Source organism: Myotis brandtii, unplaced genomic scaffold (assembly GCF_000412655.1).
Source record: "Myotis brandtii unplaced genomic scaffold, ASM41265v1 scaffold456, whole genome shotgun sequence".
NCBI classification, from domain to species: Eukaryota; Metazoa; Chordata; class Mammalia; order Chiroptera; family Vespertilionidae; genus Myotis; species Myotis brandtii.
The window spans coordinates 3,219,646-3,244,638 of NW_005367431.1; the positions used below are offsets into that span (position 1 = coordinate 3,219,646).

The window sequence follows — 24,993 nt, forward strand, 5'->3', positions numbered from 1 at the left end:
CGGCCGAGCCCCTCCGCTCTGCGCCCTCCGCCTGGCACCTTCCCGCCCTGGTGACCCCTGGAGACTTCCCCTCCCGCACTACCCTGTGCTCGGCCCCCTCCCCCGCCTTCACTTGGTCCCCGGGCAGCTGTCTCAGAGTCGGGGTTCTTGCCCCGGTTCCATCCCGCAGACATCAGAGTCCCCGGTGTGCGCAGGCTCTCGGAGTCGGGCTGCCCGCGGCCTCTCTTCACAGAAGCCCGAGCCGTACTTTGCCTGCTGTCTGGGGCGACAGCTCAGCACGGGGCCCGGCGCACAGGAGATGTTCTCCGAATAGGAAGACACGCCTTCTTGGGGTGTCTGTGGCCTGAGCGGCACCCTGCGTCTTGGGTGTGAAGAGTGGGGGATCCCCTGACTTTCAACTCGTCCAGCTCCCGGGGGCCTTCTGTCCGGCCAGCCCTCAGCCCCACCTCGGGCGGCCAGTGAGGACGGAGAAGGGCGCTTCCGAGAACCCCCCCAGGCCGCCCTTCTTCCTCCTTCGAGCCGCTTCCCTCGTAGGAAGTGGGGCCGAAAAAGGAGAAGGAAAAAAAGCCGACTCGACACAACCGTCTGTTGGGGAGGAGCGGCCGGTTGGTCCCTGTAACGGAAACTGTTAGAACAACTTTGCACCCCGCTTAAAGGAAGCGATAATAAATCCTTCTCCGCGGGTCGCCTCCTCGTTTCTCAGGAGCCCAGGCCCCTGCGGTTTCAGTTATCGGCCCTCGGAGCAGCGGGAGGTTTATCTGCAGCAACAGCCGCTCCTGCGGGCGGAACAAAGGCGAGGGCTGCGTCCCAGGCCGACTAGCCCAGGCCGGCCTCTTCTGATTATAGGTCACTTCAGGCCCGGGGACCTACACTACCCTTAGGTATTCGCTGTGTGTAAGGTGGATAAAACATAAAACCCGTTTTAGTTGTTCGTTAGAGGACAGGGGGGAAATGGAGTTGAGAAGACTGTTCCCCACCCGGAGGTGAATGGGCAGCTGGAGACTTGGTTGTGGCTGGAGACTCTACAAATCTGTGGGCCTCCAAGCAGCACTCTGCTTGCAAAGACAAAACAGAAGCGAACTGTCCTTGCTCTGTGAATTCACGTGGGGAAAGGAAATGCATTCCAAGTTTCCCTCTGCCCACACCAGATTCCCTCAAAAATCTACGTGTGAAAAGGAGCGTGGTTGCCCTGGCCTGGGTGGCTCCGTGGTGAGCATCGACCTATGAACCAGGAGGTCACAGTTGGGTTCGGTCAGGGCACTTCAGGGTGTCCACCTCCTCCCAACGGAGAAGGACGGGAAGAGCTGGAGGTCGCAGAGTCTTGGGTGGAAGACAGGTTCCCAAGTCAAGGAGCCCAGCCCCAGCGCTGTTTTGAAGTGGCTGTGGGACCCCAGGCCTGTCACGCAACCTCTCTGGATCCCCTGGGGCTATGAATGATTCAAGTGATGTTCATAAGAGCAAGGAGAGAAGTAAAGAAATAAAAATAAAATCTTTGGCCTGACCAGTGTGGCTCAGTGGCTGATGGTCAACCTATGAACCAGATGGTCAAGGTTTGATTCCCCGTCAGGGCACATGGCCGGGTTGCAGGCCCTATCCCAGGAGGGGGTGTGCAGGAGGCAGCCCTTAGCATTCTCTCCCATCATTGATGTTTCTGTCTCTCTCTCCCTTGCCCTTCTCTGAAATCAATAAAAATATGTTGTTGTTTTTTTTAAAAAAGGGCAGGAGTCTCCTGTGACAAGTCAGAATGTTTTCTAAAAACTCATCTGTCACCCTTTAGAGGTAGAACTTTGTCAGATCTTCTACTTCCCTGCAATTTCTCCTCCTTTTCCTTCTCTGCTACCCACCCCCCTCCTCTTCCGCTCTGTTTCCTGTTTCATTTTCTGGCTCCTGCTCCAACAGGAAAACGTGGAAGCGGAATCTCGTGCTCTCAAAGCCCTGGCTTGTCAGAATAGAAGACTAGGTGGGATGGGAGGCGGTTCTCAGCCTCCAAGGCTGTGAGTACGTAGTGGAAGAGGCAACTCTATCTAGTCTGCTTTCAGAGTCAGCAGCTAAAATGGAGCCTGCATCTGCACTGAACCAGCTGAGCGAGCGGCACTGTGGGAGCCAGGGAGCCAGAGATGGATCCCAGGGCTCCAGAATGACTACACCACCCAGCCACTTCCATGAAGAAGCAGAGATCCTACACCACCAAGAAACAACTTCATAATACACACCCCTGACCTAAACAATACATCACTGCTTCTAGAATCCTAGGATGGAAGTGACATTTCTGTTTTTTGAACTTGCCTGGCTCTGCTCATGCCGTTTCCCCTGCCTGAAACCCTTCCCTGCCAGACTACCCTTTGGCAAACCCACTGCATTTAGGTGTCAGCTGAATGTCACCTCCTCACAGAGGCCTTCCCTGACGATCCAGCCACAATCACCACCCTGTACTAGCCCATCACCCTGTTCTGTTTTCTTGTTTTGTTTGTTAATCCTCACCTGAGGATATTTTTTCCCCATTGATTTTTAGAGAGTGGGAGGGAGAGAGATGTGAGAGAGACACATCAATTAATTGCCTCCCACATGCACCCCAGAGCCCGCAACCGAGGTATGTGCTCTTGCTGGGAATCAAACCCACAACCCTTTAGTCTGCAGGCTGGCACTCTAACCACTGAGCCAAACCAGCTAGGGTGTGTTCTGTATTCTTCATAGTACTTATCACCACCTGATGGTCCTGTCCATGAATTTTACTCATCATCTGTTTTCCTGTTATGGAAAGTAAGCTTTGTGAGAGTGGGGGCCTTGTTCAAAGTATTACCAGCACTTAGAACAGTACTTTCTTTGCACATTGTATGTACTCAATAAAGATATGGTGGACAAATCAATTTGTTTAACCTGATACCTATAGTTTATGGATGCAGGAACAAAGACTCAGGGGAAGTGACTAGCCTGGTTACACAGCTAGTGGCAGAGGTGAGACTTAAATTTCGGTCTCTAGCTTCCCAGGTTGTTGGTTTTTTTTCTAACAGTCTATACTACTTACATTTTTCTCAGGTTTACCTCTTTCCCTCTCTTCTTTTTTTCCACTCCACTAAGTCTGTATGGGATATACCAAGAATACCACATAGGGCACACCAACTCCTAACTACTCTTTCCTCCACTAAATTCCTCTCTTACCTGTTTGATTTATTCAACAAAATGGGAGTGCCTACTCTGAGAGGGGATGAGGGTGAACACTGAGTAAGGCAGACAGTTCTTGTCCTCATAGAAATAATATCTACCTCATGGATTTCATATGCGTGGCATAAAGTGCTCAGGAAGGATGGGCTGTTAGACCCTCCTGAATGAAAGAAGTGATTTTTCTGCTGAAAGTGTGGAGGAAGTTCTCTGGAGCATTCCCCTCCTTGAAGCAACCTGACAACTCATTTCTCTGTGCCTTCCTCTGGCCACATCTGGAGATCACCTTGGCCTCAGGCTGGGCAGAGAAACGGTGCTGTGTATTAGCTCACTTTCCAGACACTAAACTTTCCATGACCCCAGTCCTATTTGAATATTGGAGAAGCTTTGTTCTGGGACATTGGCCTCTGATACCTGTCATTGCCAGCTGTTAGTAGGCAGTGCTAATGACTGATGACAAGCAGCTGTACCTTACCAGAACTTTATGCTACTTCCTTTCACTATGGATTAAAAGGCATTAATTGGCAGTTTCCAAGAATGCTAGGTGACATTTACATCCATCCTGAAACCTGGGGTGGCCAAAAGCATGCATTTTGGGTTTCTGCTGTATCTCTTGAAGATGCCCATCCACTCCAGGACAAAGGCCCTGCCCTCCTCCCAATTGCAGAACCCAAACACTGATCCTTTAAAGGCCATGGACACTAGGTTATTTTTTCACTCTTTCTTTGGTGTTTGCCTTTCCGTAGTTAGAAAACCTTGACCCCGCTGAGAGGCCTAGTGGGAAGGGCCTTAGCCACTTAGGGGTGGCACTGGCTGCAAAGCAAAAGAGCCAATGAGGTTCAGAGTATTGTTTAGGCCAGACTTGGATGCTCTCCAGCTATGAAAGAAGGTTAAGGTCATTTGGGGGGTGGGGAGGGAGGAGCCTGGGAAAAGAACTACTGGCCACACCCCTGGGCTCTCTACAGGCAAGGTTCTATTTACTTCTCAAAAGCAAATTACTCACAGCTCAGTGGCTAGCAGCTCTTGGCCTGTGCTAACTCCAGTCAGAAACTGGAGACTAGGCTCGGCTCCCCCTGCATTGCAGGAGAGCAGATGAAAGGAACCCAGGAAACCAAACTCCTAGGCAATGCTCCACACACAGCCCAGAAATGCACTTTCTACACTAGAAAGTGGAGTTCAAGAGGCCCAGAGCAAAAATAGCCACTAGCAATATTGTTCATCAAAATATAGATATGAAAAGCTCCCCATTTAGTTTTTTCCAGAAGAGTCCTAGGAAGGTATCTTGGTTGATGAAGGTTCGCTAATCATCTCTATTTCTTCTCTCAATAGAGAAATAATTATTCATTCTTGTCCCTGACCCAAATATTAACAACCATATTTAGTTTGATAAACACTTGTTTGAAATTCTTGGGACCATTTTACCTCATGCTAAAACAAAAAGGAAATCTTACCTGCCGAGAGCTCTGGTTGTCCTTCGACCCAGGAAGAAGGTAGAGTCTGGTGAATTAGGAAGACTATGGACCTTAGAGTCAGAGAGACCTTGGTTGGCGTGAGCTCATACAAGCCACTTTCCTCAACTATGAAATGTGAGCCAGAATCCTGACTGTTGTAGGATTATTTGATGTACTATGCCTGGTACCCAAGTAGGTAATAGAAACCTGTTGTTTCAAATTCCACTTCTAAGTGTCCACAATAATAGCATTTCTCTGTAGTTGCTTTTGGTTTTTCCACTGTTTCCCTAAGGAAGTAGATGAACAGAGAAGCTATACGTATATTGTAACATTAGCCTGTAAAAGTAACTGCATCTGGCCAACATCTACATTTCATTAACTTTGTGCCAGACTGTGCTAGGGATATAGGACAGGGATATAGCAGTGAATAAAAGAAACCCCCCTGTCCTCAGAGAGCTGATGTTCTAGTGTAAGGCTACAGATAAGTACAATGTACAATAGGCCAGATGGTAACTAAAGTACTACAAAGAAAATTTAGGCAGAGAAGGAAAATAAGACAGGAGGAGCAGATGGCTATTTTAAACAAGGTGGCCAGGGAAAGATTCACTGATATATTTGAACAGAGACGTGAAGGAGATGAGGACTTGAACCATGCAGTTATCTGGTGCCAGTATTCTGGACAGAGGGAACAGTTAAGTGCAAAGGCCCCAAGGTGGAAACAGCCCAGTATAGTACAGTGAGCAATGGGGAAGAGAGGAAACCAGAGAGGTAACAGCATGCTAGACAACTGAGGGCCTGGTAGGTCATTATAATGATCTGGACTTTTACTTAGAGTGAGAAGCATTAAAGGATTTTGATCTGACTTGGCTTTAAAAGGAGCATTCTGGTTGATATATTGAGAATAGGTTCTACCAGGCCACGCAGAAGCAGAAAGGACAGTTTGGAGGATATTTTTCTTTTTTAAAAATATATTTTTATTGATTTTGGAGAGGGAGAGGGAGATAGAAACATCAATGATGAGAATCACTGATCGGCTGCCTCCTGCATGCCCCCTACTGGGGACCAAGCCCACAGCCCGGGCATGTGCCCTTGACCGGAATCGAACATGGGACCCTTTAGTCCACAGGCTGATGCTCTATTCACTGAGCCAAACCAGCCAGGGCTGGAGGGTATTTCAAGAATCTTCAAGAAGTATGATAATGTCTTAAACTACAGCGTTAGTGACTGGACTGAGGATTATTTTTTGAAGAGTGCTAACAGACTGGCGGTGGAAATTAAAGTATTTTTTTGGCCAAGTGATGGAGTTGCCATTTACTGAGGAAACTATGGGAAAGGCAGATTTCTAGGGGAAGGTGGCATTTTAGTTCGGGTATGTTCAAACTAAACTTTCAGAGACATCAAGAAAGCAGCTGAATGTTCTCATCTGGAATCAGGGGAGAGAGCCAGTCTAGAGAAATTAATGGTTAAGTTGGAGGCTGCTTCCAGATAAATGGTTGTCTTATTGTTAACAATTTCTAAGAAAAATAGAGATCATTCCCTTTGCCAACTATTTCCAAAAGTTTCTTTCTAGAGCAGATTTTCAACTGGTGTGCCATGGAACACTGGTGTGCCAAGAATTTTTTTTTAAAATATATTTTATTGGTTTTCTACAGAGAGGAAGGGAGAGGGATAGAGAGCCAGAAACATCGATGAGAGAAACATCGATCAGCTGCCTCCTGCACACTCCCCACTGGGGATGTGCCCGCAACCAAGGTACATGCCCTCAACCGGAATCGAAACTGGGACCTTTGAGTCCGCAGGCTGACGCTCTCTCCACTGAGCCAAATCGGTTAGGGCGGTGTGCCAAGAATTTTTAAAACACACAATACTGGGTACTGACTTCCTTTTCCCTTAGATTGTTAAATAAAAAATGACAACAGCCAACACAATAGTCACTAGGTGTGAATCAAAAGTATACCTATTTTTTGCCCTGGCCAATATGGCTCAGTGGCAGAGCATTGGTCTGGGCACCAAAGGGTTGAGGGTTTGATTCCCGGTCAAGAGTACGTATCTGGGTTGCAGGTTCATTCCCAGTTCAGGTCCATGTGTGGAAGGCAACCAATTGATGTGTCCCTCTCGCATTGATGTCTCTCTCTCTCTCCCTCTAAAAGTCAATGGAAAAAATATCCACAGGTAAGGATTAACACACAAAAGAAGTATACCTATTTTTGATCAGCATAAAATGTATGTTTTTTGGTGTGCTGCAGAATTTTAGTATTAGTTTGTCATGAGATGAGAAAGGTTGAAAATCGCTGTTCTAGAGTATCATCAATTTCTTTGGAGGACTCGTTTTTTCTTTTTAAAGTGCCCTGACTGGGAATCAAACCAGTGACCTCTTGGTTCCTGGGTCAATGCTCAAGCACTGAGCTGCACCGGCCAGGCCACCAGTTTCTTTGGCTATTTAAACTCACTTTATTTCAAGAAGCTAACATGCTTTTAATGCCTAAAACTTCCTCTTGCAGGTGAAGGCTCAGCTTTCTTAAATTTAAACTTACACCATGGAAAGTAAAGTAAAATATGATGCAGAAATGACAGGGTCCAGGATGCTACCTTTTAGAGAGTGCACAACAAGGGAGAATTGCAAGATCAGGAACCACACCCCCAAAGGGTCAAACTTTTAAATAGTTTGAAAACAACAAAAAGCCTCACAAACGTCTTACCAAGATTTAATGTACATTTATTCTTAACACGTGGAACATATAGTATAAAGATTTCATACTGAATAAATGATATTCATTAAGCCAAAAAAGGAAAAAAGGAGGAATTTACATCAAGTTTTAGCTACATTGTTTGAAATACAAATATGCAGATTTTATCACTGAAAAAATCTCAATTGTGTTTCTTCATCAGGAACTTTGACTGAACCTAGAACTTTTTCACACCTCGATTAGAAAGAAAACAAAACAGAACAAAAACCCAGAAAAAAATAAACTATAAGTTGATTGGCTGCTGAGACAGCAAGGACTTTTTACAGAGACCTGTACAGCATCGCGCCAGGAGGGGCGATGTCTGGCAAGAGATTAAATAGCTGTGTCTCGCTTTGTGCAGGTCACCAACTTGTTAACTCGTCATACTATAAAGGGGTAGCTGGGAGGGGGACCAAACTGTGGGGACCCAAGGGTATGTGCAATGTACAACGTCATATATATACACACGTGGCAGCACAGTGGCTGCAGCTAAAGGTTAAAACCAGTTCTAAGAGGTGATCTCAGGGTTATTCATACAATCAAGGAGGAGAGAAAGAGGTCAGGGTGTTGTAGGTTCACACATGATACTTTGGGGGAAAAGCCTTTTTTTTTTCTCCTCAACGTTTAACTAAAAACATTTTTAAAAACTACAGCTTGCTGCTGACCCAGCGGTTTTTTCTCTTGTTTCCATGTGAGACATTATTATTACAGTATGTTTACAGTATCAGGTGTACAGTACAGTACATGAAAGGGTCTACACTCTACTGCACAGGCCTCTCCAGTGAACAGGGTCTGTCCACAACTTCGAACTTCTTGGCTTCTGCAAGATTGTGAATGTACAACAATAAACCACACACAGTTCAGCAGTCACCTTTTTGTCCTTCAGAGGGTTTTTTTTGTATTTTTTTCCTTTTTTTTTTAACCATTAAAAACAGTTATGAAATGTGGCATCCCGTTGATGCAAGGACCGGGAAAGCCATTTTTATTTTATTTTTTTTTCCCCAAACTCACTGTAAACAACAGTAACTTTGGTTAAAATAAAAAAGTCTTCTATGTAGGCAGAGCTTTGTCTTTTCAAATAGGGTAGGGTCCTGAGGGAGTGAGGACAAGGAACAGAAAGGTAGAAAGGTGAGGGGAACTGGGAAGAAAGAGAAATAGGAGACTTTTTTCCCAAGGGAGAAGCTGGACAGCACAGGGTAAACTGGATTCTGAGGTGGTTTTGCATAAATAAAGGGCAACAGTCAGTTTCTAAGTTCTCCACACACGCACACGCACACAGGGAGGGAGGTGTCCCACGGCTGTCATGACTGGCCAATCAAAAACAGTACATCACAAATGACTTGTGAAACCAATGAGTTCATCAATGGTGAGACCGAGATGTCCAACAGCCGTGACTCATACAGCGTGAACTCTGAGTGGTTCTCGTCCACCTTGGCCAGGGCCAGCAGCGCACGGGCAGCCCGCCGCATCATGTCCACACTAGTTGGCTCAAAGGGGGGGTTCTGCATGTGGAGCAGGCTCGCCTGGCTCTGCTGGAACTGCGTGGCAGCAAGGCTGTCCTCCAGGAAGCCCAGGAGGTTGCCGATGCTGCCCTTCTGCACGGCGATGGCACGGGCTGCCAGGCTGTCTCCCTGCGCCAGGTTGGCCAGCAGTACCACGGCCATCTCCCGGCACACTGGGTTCTTTCGGTCACTGAGGAAGCGCACCATGGTGCTATACAACTTCTCCAGGCGGCTGAAGGGGGGCGTGGCCAGGATCAGGTCCACATTGTTGTCCTGGATGCTGAGTTTGCTGAGGGTTTCCAAGACCAGTCTCTGGGGAGAGAGGACGGCATTGGGGCCCAGGGTGGAGAAGGGGTCCTGGGCTTCAGCTGAGGGGCAGACTGCCCAGTGTAAGAGTCCATCCAGGACAGGCAGACAAATGCTCTCAGGGTACGGGGAGAGGTCCAACTGCCCCGAGATGTTGGCTAGTGTGACCAAGGTGTTTTCCCGGAGCATCTCCAAGCAGTCCCACCACCACTCCACTTTGTTGCAGCTCACCCCTTGGTCCTGCTCCTCCTCCTTCTCATAAGTTAGTGGTGCCTGCTTCCGTTCTGGATGCTTATGGTGTAGAAGGATCAGCTTGCCCAGGATCAGCAGCAGCCCTGGGTGTTTGGACATCTCAAAGTCGTTACCTGGCACAAATGACAGGCTTCGGATGGTATTGGAGACACAGACGCAGCGCTTGGCAAGGGAATCCTGCCAGTCCAGAAGGGTACACAGTGGGGTCTCATCTTTACTGTGGGGTTCATCCTCTAGGATCTTGATGTTCCGGTGGCTCTGTGCTGGGCTGATGCCAAATGGAAACTTGCTGCTCTCCTTGGGAGCCTCTGCACTTTTAGCTCCCTCCTCAGTCAACGTGCTAGATCGGGTGGACAACATATCATCCATAGTGGCTGTGATCCGTTTTTCTGGAGGGCCATCAGGTGGGGGGCCCTTCTGTTCTGTTGTCCCTGATGTACCCTCTGCTGCTGTGACATGCTTCCGGGTGACTGGTAGGCAGGGCACATGAGGCCGGGTCGGCAGCAGCTCTGTCTTGCTCTCAAAGTGGGTCTGGATATGCTCAGTGGTGTCCCCCCCACCAATCCGCCAGTGCAGCAGGCCACTGTCAAACTCCTGCACACGCCCAAGCTTATCTGAGCAGTCCACCACAAACGGGTCATTCTTCTGCACGATCTTTACTGGAAGCTTGTCAAACTTACTAATAAGTTTCTCCTCATTATTCTCTGAGGCTGCCTTGTCTTTGCTTGAAAAGGCCATCTCCTCATCATTTTCAACTACTTCCTCCTCTTCTTTCTCTTCTAGTTTAGGACCTAGAAGGTCTTCCTCATCCTCCCCCTCCACAGGGGCTGGACTAGACACCTTGCTGCATCTCCCAGGGTCCAGTAGTGTTCTCTGCCCTGGGTCACCCACCTCATATTCCTTTAAAATGCCAAAGATCTCAATCAGGCAACGCCGGAAATATTCCACAAGGAGCTCTAGCAACCCTGGGAGCTAAAAGAGAAAGAGCAGGAAATAAATTAAGGGAGAAAAGTGGAGCCCAAATCTAGGCATGGTGGGATGACCCTCACAACATGAGCAGAGAGAGGGAATGCAGTACTACATAGATCATGCAACATAATGAGTAGGATGAGGCTTTGGTTCACCAAACATTGCTCCAAGCTGGTACTAGGGGGACCCAAATTCCAGCTTGGATCCTGTATCGGCAGGCCATTTATCTCTACAAGAAAACACTAATTTCCACTCAGATCAATTTCTGGTCGAACGGTATAACAGAATGGAAAAAATAAGGACTTTAGAATTAGAAAGATCTAGGTCTGAATTCTGGCTTTTCCAGGAACTAGCTTGGTGACTTAACTTTCTAAACTGTAGTTTTTCCATCTTTCCAGAAATTTCTAAACTTTATAGGATTGTTCTGAGGTCTAAATGGAATATATCAAATGCCTGGAATATGGAAATTTCTCAATCAATATTCTTTTACTTTCTCATGGGAGGCAAAATTATGCAAGACATAAAGTCAGGTTTTAGAATCAGAAAGACTCGGTTAACAGCTGTGTGAACCTAGGCAAAGATAAGACTTTGAGCCTATGTACTCATCTCTAAGTGGTGACATCTGCCTCAGAAGACTGTTGTATGACATGAAAGAAAATATGAAGAACCTGGCACAAAGTGGTGGCACAAGAAACAGTAACTATTAATAACAATTCCCCCTTAGTCAGCTCCTTGATAGATGGGTTGGTTGGTAGGTACTAAGAATGATCAAAAGAAAGAGTTACTGGGAAAACTCAAGATTCATGTCCTGTGGAGAGAGGGCCTGGAGAATCACCTCTGCAAGATCATAAACCTTCACTGCTCCCTGGCCCCCAGCACTTCCCATTCTACACCTTAGGAAAACGGGATCAACAAAGATCTCTTCTATTCAGAGTGGATGAAATTAAAAAAGGGAAAAGAAACTATTCTGCTCATTGATGAAGACCACAGGTTCTTCTTGGTAGTCTAGAAAACATGGGTGTCCTCGCTGACAACAGAATCTGCATTTCTTACCGATACCAAAGAGTTTCTCTCAAATTCTCTTTCAATTCTGATACCTCATACAAATTATTATTGTTCTCAGTATTCTGAGCCAATGGCCAGTGGCAACGTATTGGCATGGAAGATATCAGAGAGGGAGCAAGATAGAGGTGACCATATTGGCTGGGGATAGCTTAATTCCCTGTGTCACTTAGCATCATCAGCTTAAATAAGATCCTAGGGCCTAGGCCAGCGAACCTTTTGAGCTCGGTGTGTCAGCATTTTGAAAAACCCTAACTTAACTCTGGTGCCATGTCACATATAGAAATTTTTTGATATTTGCAACCATAGTAAAACAAAGATTTATGTTTTTGATATTTATTTTATATATTTAAATGCCATTTAACAAAGAAAAATCAACCAAAAAAATGAGTTCGTGTGTCACCTCTGACACGCGTGTCATAGGTTCACCATCACTGGCCTAGGCCCTCCCAAACCTCCAACCTTCCCCAGGCACCTGCACTCACCTGACTGAGGTTGAAGGTCATGATGCTGTTGTCATCATACAGCAGGATGTTAATGGTGTCTAATGCCCATGTGCTCTCTGCCAGCAGCCCAGACTTGAGGGACATCATTACCCGCCATGCCTCTGGAGTTCCTGAAACAAAACCACTATGTCATCCAGCCACCAAGCCTAGGTTGGCTGGAGGTGGTCAATCCCAGTGCTGGCCCATCAGTCAGGCTACTATGGGCAAATGTAGGCAGTTCCTATCTGAAAGATAACACACATCTGCTCCTCATGGCTTCTAGGCCCTCTTAGGACATCACTGGATAGCAATTCCTTCAAGTAAAAGCCCGAAATCAGCTGATTTCTTCCTTACTCAAATTTCTTTGGTTCTGTTTTAGTCAACACAACCAGATTTAACCTCATCCAGAATATCAGGAGAGAGAGAGAACAATGGGTAACATGGAAAGGGGCAGATTACACAACCCAGAGAGGTTTCCTTACCGATGTCTTTCATGGTGAGTCGCCTCCTCTGCTTCAAAACAGGCTGTGTGGCTTCAACAGAGCCAGGTGGGAAGGTGATGTCCCGCCGAATCATGGGGGGCTGCACAGGGGCAGGTGCTATGTGAGAGGCAGGTACGGGGGGGCCTGCCTTTTGCATCTTCATCCCAGAGTGCAGGAATGGAGACTTGCTAGGAGAGGTGCGGTTCTCCATTGGCCGGGGCAGGGGAGCAGGGCTGGATACCTGAGGAATGTGATTCTGCATGCTTGGTGGGGGCTGGTAGTTGGAAGGAGGGGGCCTTGTCATGGCGGGCACAGGAGCAGAGGGACCATATGGAGGCTGGCGTGTGCCATGGGAAGGCCATGAGCCTTCATGGTTGGCCCTCTGATCTGTATGCAGCATTTCATCTGTTCGGTTCACACCATGATAGGCAGGGCCCTGGGGGGCAGAGCCCGTGCTCTGCCTGTTGGCGTAATTGTAGGTCATGTCATTACGCCCTTGCCACATGGTGCTTTGCTGAGCAACCTCAGCAGATGCCTGTATGGGGCCACCCATCATTTGTGGTGGCATGTTCTGCTGGGCACTGGAGCCAGGGGGTGCTGAGACACGGTCTCGGCCAAACTGGAATGGAAACTGGTTCTGGGGGCCACTTGCTGGCCGGCGCTCAGTAGCAGCGGTGGCAGTGGTAGGATATGCATTGCCATACTGGTTGTACACATCTTGCTGAGGGGAGGGCTGGGCAGCTTGTTGTTGGCTGGTGGGCTGGGGCTGGGCTGGCGGCAACTGCTGCTGCTGGGGCTGCCCCTGCCCAGTGCTGTATGGCACACTGTACATCTCCCCTTCGTGCCGCTTGGCAGTAGGGCCGTATGTGCTATCCATCGGCCGCTTGTAATTCTAAAACAGGAACAATCAGAGGGGAAGTTAATACTTTGCACTCAGGGACTCAAGAACCACAGCTGCCAAGATGGCTGGCGATACTAGACACTGGACTTGCTTCTGCCCCTCGAGAAGACACAGACTCCAAGAGAACAAAGGAATAATGTTTACAAATTATCTCTGAAAGCAAGAGTCATTTTCTATTCCCTTCCGGCTCTCCCTTGCTGTAAGCAGAAAAACAAAGAAAAGTTCAAAAATCAAAATAAGGCCTGTTTCTAGCCCCATTGGAGAACTAGAAATTGGACTGGACTCCAAATAGAGAAGAGATTGTGGACTTGGATCTTTAGGCAGAGCTGGCTATTTGGGTGGGAGAAGACCACCAAAGTATCTAGGGAGCTGCTTAGACTTTCCACCTCAGTTTTCTAACTGGATCTCTGTGTGTCAGTCCACCCTCCTCACCTGCTGCTGCTGCTGATACATTGTGGTCTGCTGGCTGGGGAAGGGGCTGCCGGAAGGGGTGGCTTGCGTGGAGAACTGATTGCCATAGGAATCATGTCTGCAGGAGAGAGAAAAACAGGATCAGTGTAGGAAATGACAAAGCCAGAGGCACAGGGGCACTGAGACCAGGCTTCACTCACCGTTGCTGCTGTTGCTGCTGCTGTTGGGGGTAGCGGCTAGGAGAATACATCCCCGAGTCTGGGTTGGAAGGCATGAGATTCGGCTGTGGGGCTCCAGTGCTCCCCATGTTTCCATCAGGTCCTATTCCAGGCTCCGTCCTAAACAAAAGCAAAGAAGCATGTGGAATCCACTATAGCCGTGGGGTTCTGGGGTGAGACAGGAGTGGGGGTCATGCTTACCTCACTCTGTCATAAGGACCTCCATAAGGATAGTGCTGTCGTGGTCCCATTGCCACATTTGCCAGCCCAGGGCCGGCAGCTCGGCTGTAAGGGTCCCCCATCCCGCCGTTGGGGCCCTGCCCTGAGGACATGAAGGGATCACTCCCTGGAGCTGGGTGTAGAAAGGCAGGCAGTGAGCAAACTGGTAGGTGAGCAAGCCTAGCAATCTACACTTTGCTTGCCCCAAAGACCCATGGCCTCTTTAGAGCTCAAGGTTGTTCCTTTTGTTTTCCTGACAGGTTTAAAACAGAGATCTAAAGAGGCCTTATTCAGCAAAGAACACGCACTTGTTAAGGGATAAGAAGATGAGACCAGGGAGAGGAAGACAAGGAGGCGGGGATAAAGAGGGATAGTTAGGTTTAAAAATGCCTTATCTCAGAGGATGGCTCGACCAGAACCCTGAACTTCTCTCAAGCTATCATCCCACTTCCCTGGCTCTGTCCTCAAAAGTACAAGGCCAACAGCAACTGGTCACCTTTCCTCATGCTGCCATAAGGATCCTTATTTGGCTCATAGGACATGCGACCCATCATGTCAGAGGTATTCATACTGGGCTGGTACCCAGGGTTTGGAGTCATGGAATTCCGTTTCTGGAATGTGGGGTCACTTCCATCAGGAAAAGCATCCTGGATCCCGACTGAATTGCTCCTGCTCCAGAATAAGAAAAGTCAATTAAATCCCAAATAAAGCAATTCCTCTGATAACACAGGACACATTGAGAGTCACTGGCTGGACAGCAGAGTCACCAGGCTGCATAGGAGCTCATGGACTTCTGCCTAGGGTTCCCCAAACCACCTGCCCTGCTTGTGGCCTTACCTCATGCCTGGCAAGGGAGGGATCTGACTATGTGGTGTAGATGCTGGAGTTGGTGGCTTCAGGTCTCCCCCTTCTGCCATGGAACTGCTGGTTGACTGAGGTGTCTGTGGCCCCTGCATAGACCCTGATCCAGCTGTGAACAGAGATGAAGGGTGAGCAGGAAAGTGTTTCTCTCTCACAGAAATATACACCCGGGGATATCTTCAGAAAACATTGTTATAAGGCTAAAGTTAGGGTCTTTAAAGCCTTAATCACCTTTCTCCACAGGGAATCTCAAGGCCAGGTCAGGGAATTTGAGGGCTCTATCATGGTACTTGCTGTTTCACATTTGGAGAATAGGAGTGGTGTGATGAAGCCATCACCATGCTGTTGACTCCTTGAGTCTCTGCCAGCTTCCCTGACTACTTTACTTCCCTCCAAGGACCGGGTCTCACCATGTAATGCTGGCGGATAAGCTCCCAGTCAAAGCCCCTGGAATCGTGGGTAGGGGAGACCCAAACCAGCAGTGCACATTAGGAGCCTAGGAGCTCCTATTCTGAAGCATCTAGCAGTGTCACCACTCAGGTTCAAATGTTCCTCTAAGCTGAAGAGCACAGAATCACCAGTAATTAATGTTTCTATTAGTTACCATTCCCAGAAGCAGATATCCCACTGCTTGAGCCTCTCTAGCTGATGAGTCATCTCAGGCACTCATTACACCCTTGGAGGTCAACACCAGAGCACATGTGTTTACAGCAATCTTCTAGGAGTCCTGGCTTTCCCATGCTTGCCCAGGGCCCAGACTCCTCTCAGAAAGGAGCACTGGCAGAGGCACTCCCATCAGAGTTCCATTCATATCCTCTCCCCACCATTTCCTTCCCATTCATTACCATCTCAGCTCTTTGGGGAATTCAGGGCTCTAGTCTGAGCTGCATTCTAAGGCACTGACATCAATGGGCCAAAGCTCCCAGATGGTCTTGCCTCACTGCTATTGTCAATTTTCCCCACTCCTCTAGTTTACAAACACTTGGCAAGATGCCAGGTACACAATGAAAATTAAAACTTAAGGGTTGCTGCAGACTACTTCCCAAGGGAGTCGCCACAGCCTGTTCTTTAGTCTGCCAACCTATTACGTCCTGTGTGATAGGGCAGGGCAGAGCAGAGCATACACCCTGGTGGCAGGTGCTGGTGAACAAGGAGACTGGACACTTGAATACTACCTTTGAAGGGTGAGCCTTGGTGGAGCTCACCCAACCCCTACCTGGAGAGGGAGGCTGGATCTTGGGCTGGGACTTCTTGGAATCAGCAGCTGCAAAGATGTCTGGGGGAGGGTCTTCTCCACGTTCAATCTTACACTCAAAGGCATAGAGACACTGGATGTACTGCTTTTTCAAGGAGCTGGCAGCACTGCTTGAGGTGCCGACATTGAGGTTGGTCGCAAGTTCCCGCCATTTTTTGTTCTTGTTGACCTGCACAAGCAACCAGAAAAGCCAGGGTACATCTTCCTGCCCACAAGTCCCAACCCCCATCGGACTACTAGGTACCCATCTCTTGTAGAATCACAATTCTCAGTTAACCACAAAAGTTATTAACTCCACTTGGTGGACAATCCACAATAAACATTAAATTCGTGCTGGCTATCCTCTACTCTCAGTAGGCTCTATCCCACAGGTCACTGCAACTATCAGGGCAAATTTCATATCCCTATTAGAGAACAGAATTAAGAAGATATGGTCTGTACATGTGTACTGCTGAAAAAGTATGTGCAATCACCATCAAATCCGAATCCTATTTTATTTTGTTATTTTTTAAAAATATATATATTTTATTGATTTTTTTACAGAGAGGAAGGGAGAGGAACAGAGAGTTAGAAACATCGATGAGAGAGAAACATTGACCAGCTGCCTCCTGCACACCTCCTACTGGGGATGTGCCCGCAACCAAGGTACATGCCCTTGACCGGAATCGAACCTGGGACCTTTCAGTCCGCAGGCCGATGCTCTATCCTCTGAGCCAAACCGGTTTGGCCGAATCCTATTTTAAATGTACCAATAAAAATGAACATTTTATAAAATGGGATGTGTAGTAATCAACATCACCCTGCTTGACTTACTTTGTCAAACTGGGGCTTTTCACATTTGATTTTTTTTTCTTCAGTGTGAGGCTCCTTGTAAATTTGACATTCTTGTGCCTCTCTACTCCCCTGCATCTCAGTGACATGTAACTACAAGCCCCTTTCCCTCACTAGTCACTGTCCTGATTACCCAGATGCTCGGGACCCTGTAACTTCTTTTGTGCCTTCTCAGAAGTCAGCCTAGTCCTGCCTCCTTGCCTCAGCTTTAGGACACACCATTTCCAATCCCTTTAGTTACCCTTTCTGCTCTAGCCAGGCAGGTCTCCTTCTTCATGTATTCTACTAGAGACCCGATGCATGCAATTCGTGCAAGAGTAGGCCTTCCTTCCCCCGGCTGCCGGCAGTGGATTCCCTCAAGCACCCGGCACCTGGGCTTCCCTCCGGCCGCAGGCAGGCACCCGGGACCCAGGCTTCCCTCACAGCCCCGACTTTGTCCAGAAGGACGTCCAGTCTAATTAGCATATTCCGCTTTTATTATCATAGATGCTTATTTGCCTCTCAAGGGCGAGGAACACTGGCTTTCCAGTCCCAATCCACAAAGGAAATTCAGTATGTTGTGATACCTGTTGACCTGGTACTAATGATACCAGAGAGAAGAGTGATAAGGAAGCAAAGAGAAGAACCATCGAGATCAGTGATGGCGAACCTATGACACGCGTGTCAGAGGTGACACGCGAACTCATTTTTTTGGTTGATTTTTCTTTGTTAAATGGCATTTAAATATATAAAATAAATATCAAAAATATAAATCTTTGTTTTACTATGGTTGCAAATATCAAAAAAGTTCTATATGTGACACGGCACCAAAGTTAAGTTAGGGTTTTTCAAAATGCTGACATGCCGAGCTCAAAAGGTTCGCCATCACTGATCTAGATGGAGGGAAGGTGACCAGGAAAACTTCCTAGAGAAGGTAACAACTGAGCTGAGCTGCACTTTGAAGGTTGGAGATGGTGTTGGTAGCGTACATCCCAGACTTCCCATCTCCTGGCCACCTGGGCCAGTCAACTGGAATGGCTCCTCCCTCTACCTAAACCCTACTTACAAATGTTGCAGAAAAGCTCAGAACTTATCTTTTGCCTTTCTGGAGCCTTCACAAACTAACTTCTAACAGCACTGTTTCTCCTCTGCACTGTCTTTAGAGTTCAATTACAACATAGCATCTAAAAGGTTGGCATCCTTTTGTAAACTAACACAGGCCTAAGCTTTGGGATTCTCTCTGTACTAACTCATCTTAAATTCAGACGCCCACACAATTAAAAGTATGCCAAACCTAACCCAATACTCCCTCCTTTCTTTATAGGCAGGAGAGGACTGTGTGTGAGAACTAGCACCAAGGAGAACAGCAGGAATAAGCTCAGGGTCACTTCAGAAGCCTCTGTGGCTTTGCTTCCCACGCCACTTATGTGGTGGTGCACACGTGTCTTGTTTTGTTTTGTTTTCCTTTGTGGGGGAGGGAAATTAAGCCTGAAGGGAGAAGGAATTCATAACTGACTGTTGGTTGGCTTCATTCCAATCACTTTCTTTTCTGCTGGTGACAGCTGTTTTCCTCTTCTGATTTAGAAGGTTTGGAATACATCCCTCCCAGCCACAACTCCCCTGAGCTCAGCCACAAACTCAGGACCAACAGCAGGCTCCTGGTCTGATGACTACAGAACACACACTGGAGGAAAAGTTTGCAAGCCACAGTGTGCTGTCAGCACTGCCTCACCTGTTTGCCTCATGGGCTGAGAGTAAAACAAAGCTGTAAGGTATCAGGGCAGAGGCAAGGCTCAGGGTGGTATTCAGTTCAGATGTTTGTAGCAGAGATGAATTCATTCTCTTCAGTCACCCATGCAGAGTAACTAATTAAACACAATTTCCCACCTACTTCCCCCTTCATAAACAGTTTCTATTAAATAGCTCCTGAAATCTCATCTTTACTGCAAAGTTTCCTGGAAAGGGTCAGCAACTACTCTGGCTGCCCCTGTACCATCTTGCAGACCAATTTATGTGGCAGAAATCTTGCTGAAAGCTTTACTTCTAGCTTTAGACAGTCTAGCAGGGTACACTGTCACTATTTTAAAAATAAGAAATGTTAGGGCTGAGTGGTTATGAACCTTTATTGAGGTCACATATAAGTGGCTAAGACAGGTTTAAAAACCAGGCCTATCTCTCTGAATCTTGCTATTGTCTACTATGCCAGACTGCCTCCCAGGGAATCAGAATTGCCCACAGACTTTCCCCATCTTTGTAACCCAGTGGGACCCCAGACATATAGTAAATGTAATGCTAATACTTCATCCTACCCAGGGAAGTCTCAGCCTTTTGGAAGCCTTATTTTCTAGAAGCCCTTGCTCCCAGGTCTGTCAGTATTCGACTCAGAGAGCAGGAGAGGGTAAAGCCAGGTAAAGCCACTTAGTATCTTGAGAGAGGCTTGTTGAAAACACAGGGGAAGCCAAGTCCTAGGCACTCACCTGAGTCAATCCACCAATCTCCTTCACAGACACATACAGGCGATAGAGGTCCAGAGGTTTCCTACCCACAGCAGGCAGATTTGTCATGCCCATGGCCTTCTCTTCCGTGAAGGCCAGATAACGGTCCACCCACATCTTCCTCTCAGGCTCACCACCCAGCTCATACAACTTGGTGATCTTCTCATTGGTTGTAGTAGAAGAACTGGATTTCTGGAAGGGGCAGGTCAAGATTCTTAGGAACTGGTTACATTCAAAGACTATGCTAAGGGTCTTAGAAGTTCCTTAATTAGGGCAGTGATAAAGCTTCTTATTCTGGGATGGTTACTATCACCTGTCCTGCTTTTGTAAGGCTGAAAGGCCAAAAGATAGATAGGTAGACCTTCTTCCTGTAAAGGAAGGAAAATACTGACTATATATATTACCCTTTAGATCAGCGGTTCTCAACCTGTGGGTCGCGACCCCTTTGGTGGTCGAACGACCCTTTCACAGGGGTTGCCTAAAACCATCCTGCATAGCAGATATTTACATTACAATTCATAACACTAGCAACATTACAGTTATGAAGTAGCAATGAAAATAATTTTATGGTTGGGTCACAACATGAGGAACTGTATTTAAAGGGCCAGAAGGTTGAGAACCACTGCTTTAGGTGCTGTGCTAGATGCCTTTACATATTAGGCATTATAAATTATCTTCCTCTTAAAAGATAAAAAAGCAGGCACAAGGAGGCCATGTCTACGATCTCATAGCTTTTAAGTAGAAGGGCTGAGTGTCAAATCCTTGTCCAGCTGACATCAATATCACTTCCACTACCCAGTACACACTCTTTTTAAATAAATCCTCACCCAAGGATATTTTTATTGATTTTCACAGAGAGAGAGGAAGGGAGAGGAGAAAGGGGGGAGGGGAGGGTAGAAAAAGAGAGAGAGAGAGAGAGAGAGAGAGAGAGAGAGAGAGAGAGACCCACATTGATCAGCTGCCTCCTGTATGGACCCCTACTGGGGATCGAACCCACAACCATTTTGGTGTACAGGATGCGATCCAACTAACTGAGCCCCTGGCAGGGGCTAGACACACTTTTATAGACTGTTTCAGAGAACTCAAGAAACTCAAATAATGATCTTGAGACAATGGGATGGACTAAAATGAAAAATAAACTTTACCTACTCTCAAGAAAGGGACTCTCAACTGCTTGAAAGGCTTTGGATGGCACCCTAAGACAGGATGGCTAATAGGGTCTGGGAGCCAGAGGTGAAAGTCCATAGAAAGTGTCTGCTATGATATTTAATTTCCCCTACTTTATAAAATAGGGAAAACTAGGTATGACAAAGGGCAGAAATGTTTTAAATGACTCAAACACTGACAGAGAAACAGCGATCAGACTATTAATCCCCAGAGGGAAAGTAGGGGAGGGAGGGAGCAAGGGGAAGAGATCAACCAAAGGACTTGTATGCATGCATATAAGCCAAACCAATGGACATGGACAACAGGGGGATGAGAGCATGAGTGCAGGGGGGATGGGGGTTTAATGAGGGGGATGAATGATTCAAACACTGAACAGGTCCCCAGGTTGCCACATGACCCAACAGCCAGCACACTCAGTACCAGCCTACAGGGAGGCCAAGGACCAAACCCCACCTGCCTCATTTCCTACTTTATAGAATATAGGACACCAACCATTCCTGCTGCTCTTAGTACTGTACAGGAAGAGAAGAGCAACTTGTTGCCCATGTTATATACCATCTAACAATGCAGAAGGACAGGGGGCACAGTTTCACAGAGAATTCTACACTGCAGATCTGGCATTTCCTCTATAACAGACAGCTGTGAGATCATTATAGACTAACTCAAACCTAATTTACTGAGCTATTATCCTGGGACCCTTCATAAGAAGGGGAAACAACCTTATCTGAGACTATCTATTTGGTGTCATAATAGGCTAAAGTCTAATCACCCTCTTCCTATCACTGGAAAGGATGGACAGAAAGTTGAGAAGAGTCAAGATATAAATCATTACTTTAGACTTGGATTCTGTCTTGGGTGTCCCATCAGCCTTGTTGTTCATTTTGGTGGCTGGAGTTAACTTGACATCTCCAAGGCCCATCATCTCTGGGCTGGCTGCCATCCCTATGAAAAAGAAAAATATTCTTCAATAGGTTTGTGACATGAAGATCACTCTGGAAGAAATCCCTGGGCTGAACAATGACTAGGACTTACCTGCTGAATTGTTGGCCATGGTTCCACCCATTGGATATGGAGGTCCCTGAGGGTTGATCATGCCAGCCATACTATTAATCCCTTGTCCATAGGGAGGTCCAGTGCCCATTATACCCCCTTGATTCATATTGGGGTAGCCTGGTGGCCTGAGAAAGAAGATGAGAAGGAGAGAGAAAGAGCGAGAGAGAGAAAGAGCGAGAGAGAGCACGAGAAAGACCAGAGTTAGGGACACTAATCTTTCAGATTTGGACTTGCACTACATAGGGTTGTGTGAGTCAAGATCATCTAGTTAGGCTAACAAAGAAAAAGTGTATGGGTCCCCCAAACCACAATCACGCACTACCTGACCTAGATATTTTTATCTTCCACTTCCCACAAAAGCTTCTAAGAGGGCTCAAGCCCCAAATGGGAAACCATAGCTCAATTTAAAGGAAACACTCCTTGAAGGATGAAGTCCTACCCTGTCTCTTAAGTACTACCAGCCTCTAAGGCACCTTCAGAGTCAAGCGTGTTTCCATTTAAAGAGCCCTCTCTATGCCAAAAGGTCTGTATTGCTCAATTTTACCCTCTTTGTCACATTCAACCTCAACCAAACTGGAGCCCTCAGCAGAAGCACTTGGCAGAAGCGGGGAAGGTGTGGCATTCTTTCTTGATGGGCCCACTACACACTTTGTGCTTTCATCATTCTCAAGTACTAACTAAACCCACCTCTTTACAGTTACAGTCAATCACCCTATTCTACCTTGGCTCATTAACATCCTAATAAGACTAATCACTTTAAGAACTATAGGCATTTGCCCTAACTGGTTTGGCTCAGTGGATAGAGCATCGGCCTGCGGACTGAAGGGTCCTGGGTTCGATTCCGGTCAAGGGCATGTACCTTGGTTGCAGGCACATCCCCAGTGGGAGGTGTGTAGGAGGCAGCTGATTGATGTTTCTCTCTCATCGATGTTTCTAACTTTCTATCCCTCTCCCTTCCTCTCTGTAAAAAATCAATAATAAAAAAAAAAGAACTATAGGCACCAATAATGGAGTATAAGGACAGTGCCTTCAAAAATAGAGGAATTAGCCAGGCCGGTGTGGCTCAGTGGTTGAGTGTTGACCTATGAACCAGGAGGTCGTGGTTTGGTTCCTGGTCAGGGCACATGCCCAGGTTGCGGGCTCAATCCTCAATAGGGGGTGTGCAGGAGGCAGCTGATCAATGATTCTCTCTCATCATTGATGTTTCTATCTCCCTCTCCCTGAAACCAATAAAAATATATTAAAAACAACAACAACAAAGAGGAATCATATTCACTGAAGCCCATGACCAAGGAAGAAGAGACGAATCTTCAAGTCATTAAACCAAATCACATGAGCCTTCTGCACTTTAGCACTAGAGTCAACTGCACAGGACCACACAGAACAGTAGGAAAAATGACAAATCACAACCCTACCATCCTTTATTTCTCATACCACAGATTCAAGTCATATGTATTATTTTGGAAACTAAGAAACTACATTGACAGAAGAAATGAAGAAACTCTGAAGACTTATTTTTTATGAATCAAAATAATCTGTGCTTTATAAAGTTCTTTACATATGATAACTGGTCATGTGAAATTTGATACCAATTTATGATATTTAACAATCAGAACTTTTGTTGTGTTTTTACGATAAGAAAGGCTAGTTTTTAAAGAGCTCTTAATAAAATGCATATTTACCATAATGACATGATTTAGATCCAGAAGTATCTCAATGACCTGAATGATTCTACAATTTATATCCTTACACTAACGCCCTCTTCACTTCCCAGGCCTTACCTGTTTTGGATAGAGTTGGCAGCAACATGCATGGCGACAGCAGTTTCTTGAGTTTTCCGGTTCATGCCCCCTGGTGGGGGACACATCCCTGACCCAACCTGAGGTGGCATATTGGCCATGTTAGGGCCATAAGGCCGGTTGCCCATGGAGGCATGACTCATTCTCCCTGGAGGGAGGGTGCCATAAGGCGGGATACCAGGCTGCCCATGCATCTGACCTCCAGCACCCATAGGGTTCATGTTTCCAGCCATGCCTGCACTGGGGTAGTTAGCATTGGGCAAGGCATTATAGTTTGGTTGCCTGGGGTAGCCTCCTGGGAGAAGAAGAAGGAAAGAAGACACAGAGACTTGATTAGTGACTCATTAGCAACTCACTAATGCTCAAACGCTAAAATTCCAAAGATGAAAAACAACAGGAATCATTTGAGATTTGGTCTAGAAAGAGCCCAATTTTACCCCATTAAAAAAAAAAGATTAAGGGGAGGGTAGAAGCATATAAAGATGGGCCTCAGTTGTCCCCTCATCTTAAAGATAGCACAGAGCAAGACGGACTGGCAGGCAAGGCTGGCTTTGCTGCTATCTAGGTTCAACAACTCCAAGAATTGTTTCCTTTCTACATTCTTACCTTCTTTCCCATGCTATATGAAAGACATTCATCTTTAGTCTGTCTAGGGCTAATTTTGAAGAAAGATCCATTCTATTAGGACTAATATACTAAAAACAAGTATAATAACGGATAATTACCATTTATTGAGTGTCTGTACTCAGTCTTGAGCTAAACACCTTATCCCCATTTAAGGATTTTCCCATGATGACAGTCCTGCCCTACTTTAGGGCCTGGCTTTGGTGAATTAAGGCCAACAACAGTTCTACTCTTTACACCCCAGATAGCAGCATATCAGACAAGGAACTGTTTTCTCATCTCATCTCTATGTACTCCTAACTGGGTAGTATACTCACCTTGTGGGCCATACTGACTCCCCTGGGGACCATAGCTCCCCATGGAGTTCTGCTGGTAGGAGCCCATGCCTGTGTGCATCTGTCCTCCAGAAGGCTGACGCGGAGATAAGGCCGAGCCGGGCTGGGGTGAACTGTACTGGGGCATCTGGGGGTTCCTCTGCATGTAACCTATTTGTGGGTAGTGCCCATATATATTAGTTATTACCTCGGTATAATGGGAACAAATGCTTTCCCTTATCCTAGGACTTCACCATCTCCATTTTATTTAGCAACTAATTGAATGACGTATCTACCTTATTTGCTATGTAACTGTGTGCCATTTTAGGTGTCCTCCAAAATGACAGCCATTAACCAGATTACACCAACTCTTTCTACTAAATGGGGGGTTGAAAAGACAAACAGCAATTACAGAAAAACTAAAATGGTGCAGGATTTAAAGAGTAAAGATTCGATGCTGAGTTTTAGCATT

General features: G+C 46.7%; 1 protein-coding gene across 4 annotated transcripts in view; it reads right to left on the reverse strand.

Annotated features, from left to right (window-relative positions):
• Positions 1 to 7,299: 7,299 nt before the first annotated feature.
• Positions 7,300 to 24,993, reverse strand: part of ARID1A (AT rich interactive domain 1A (SWI-like)) — a 47,164-nt gene continuing 29,470 nt past the window's right edge. For 2 of the 4 annotated variants that reach the window (XM_014546846.1, XM_005875146.2), the window contains exons 6-19: positions 24,525 to 24,692; positions 23,566 to 23,878; positions 21,764 to 21,909; positions 21,564 to 21,673; positions 19,547 to 19,756; positions 16,221 to 16,428; positions 14,981 to 15,113; positions 14,640 to 14,815; positions 14,126 to 14,276; positions 13,907 to 14,044; positions 13,728 to 13,824; positions 12,395 to 13,286; positions 11,913 to 12,043; positions 7,300 to 10,368 (exon numbers count right to left, since the gene is read on the reverse strand). In XM_014546846.1, the coding sequence (XP_014402332.1) occupies positions 8,638 to 10,368; positions 11,913 to 12,043; positions 12,395 to 13,286; positions 13,728 to 13,824; positions 13,907 to 14,044; positions 14,126 to 14,276; positions 14,640 to 14,815; positions 14,981 to 15,113; positions 16,221 to 16,428; positions 19,547 to 19,756; positions 21,564 to 21,673; positions 21,764 to 21,909; positions 23,566 to 23,878; positions 24,525 to 24,692 (4,604 nt within the window). In that variant the 3' untranslated portion in view covers positions 7,300 to 8,637. The remainder of the gene's footprint in view (positions 10,369 to 11,912; positions 12,044 to 12,394; positions 13,287 to 13,727; positions 13,825 to 13,906; positions 14,045 to 14,125; positions 14,277 to 14,639; positions 14,816 to 14,980; positions 15,114 to 16,220; positions 16,429 to 19,546; positions 19,757 to 21,563; positions 21,674 to 21,763; positions 21,910 to 23,565; positions 23,879 to 24,524; positions 24,693 to 24,993) is intronic. The other 2 variants (XM_014546847.1, XM_005875147.2) reach the window with 1 other exon arrangement.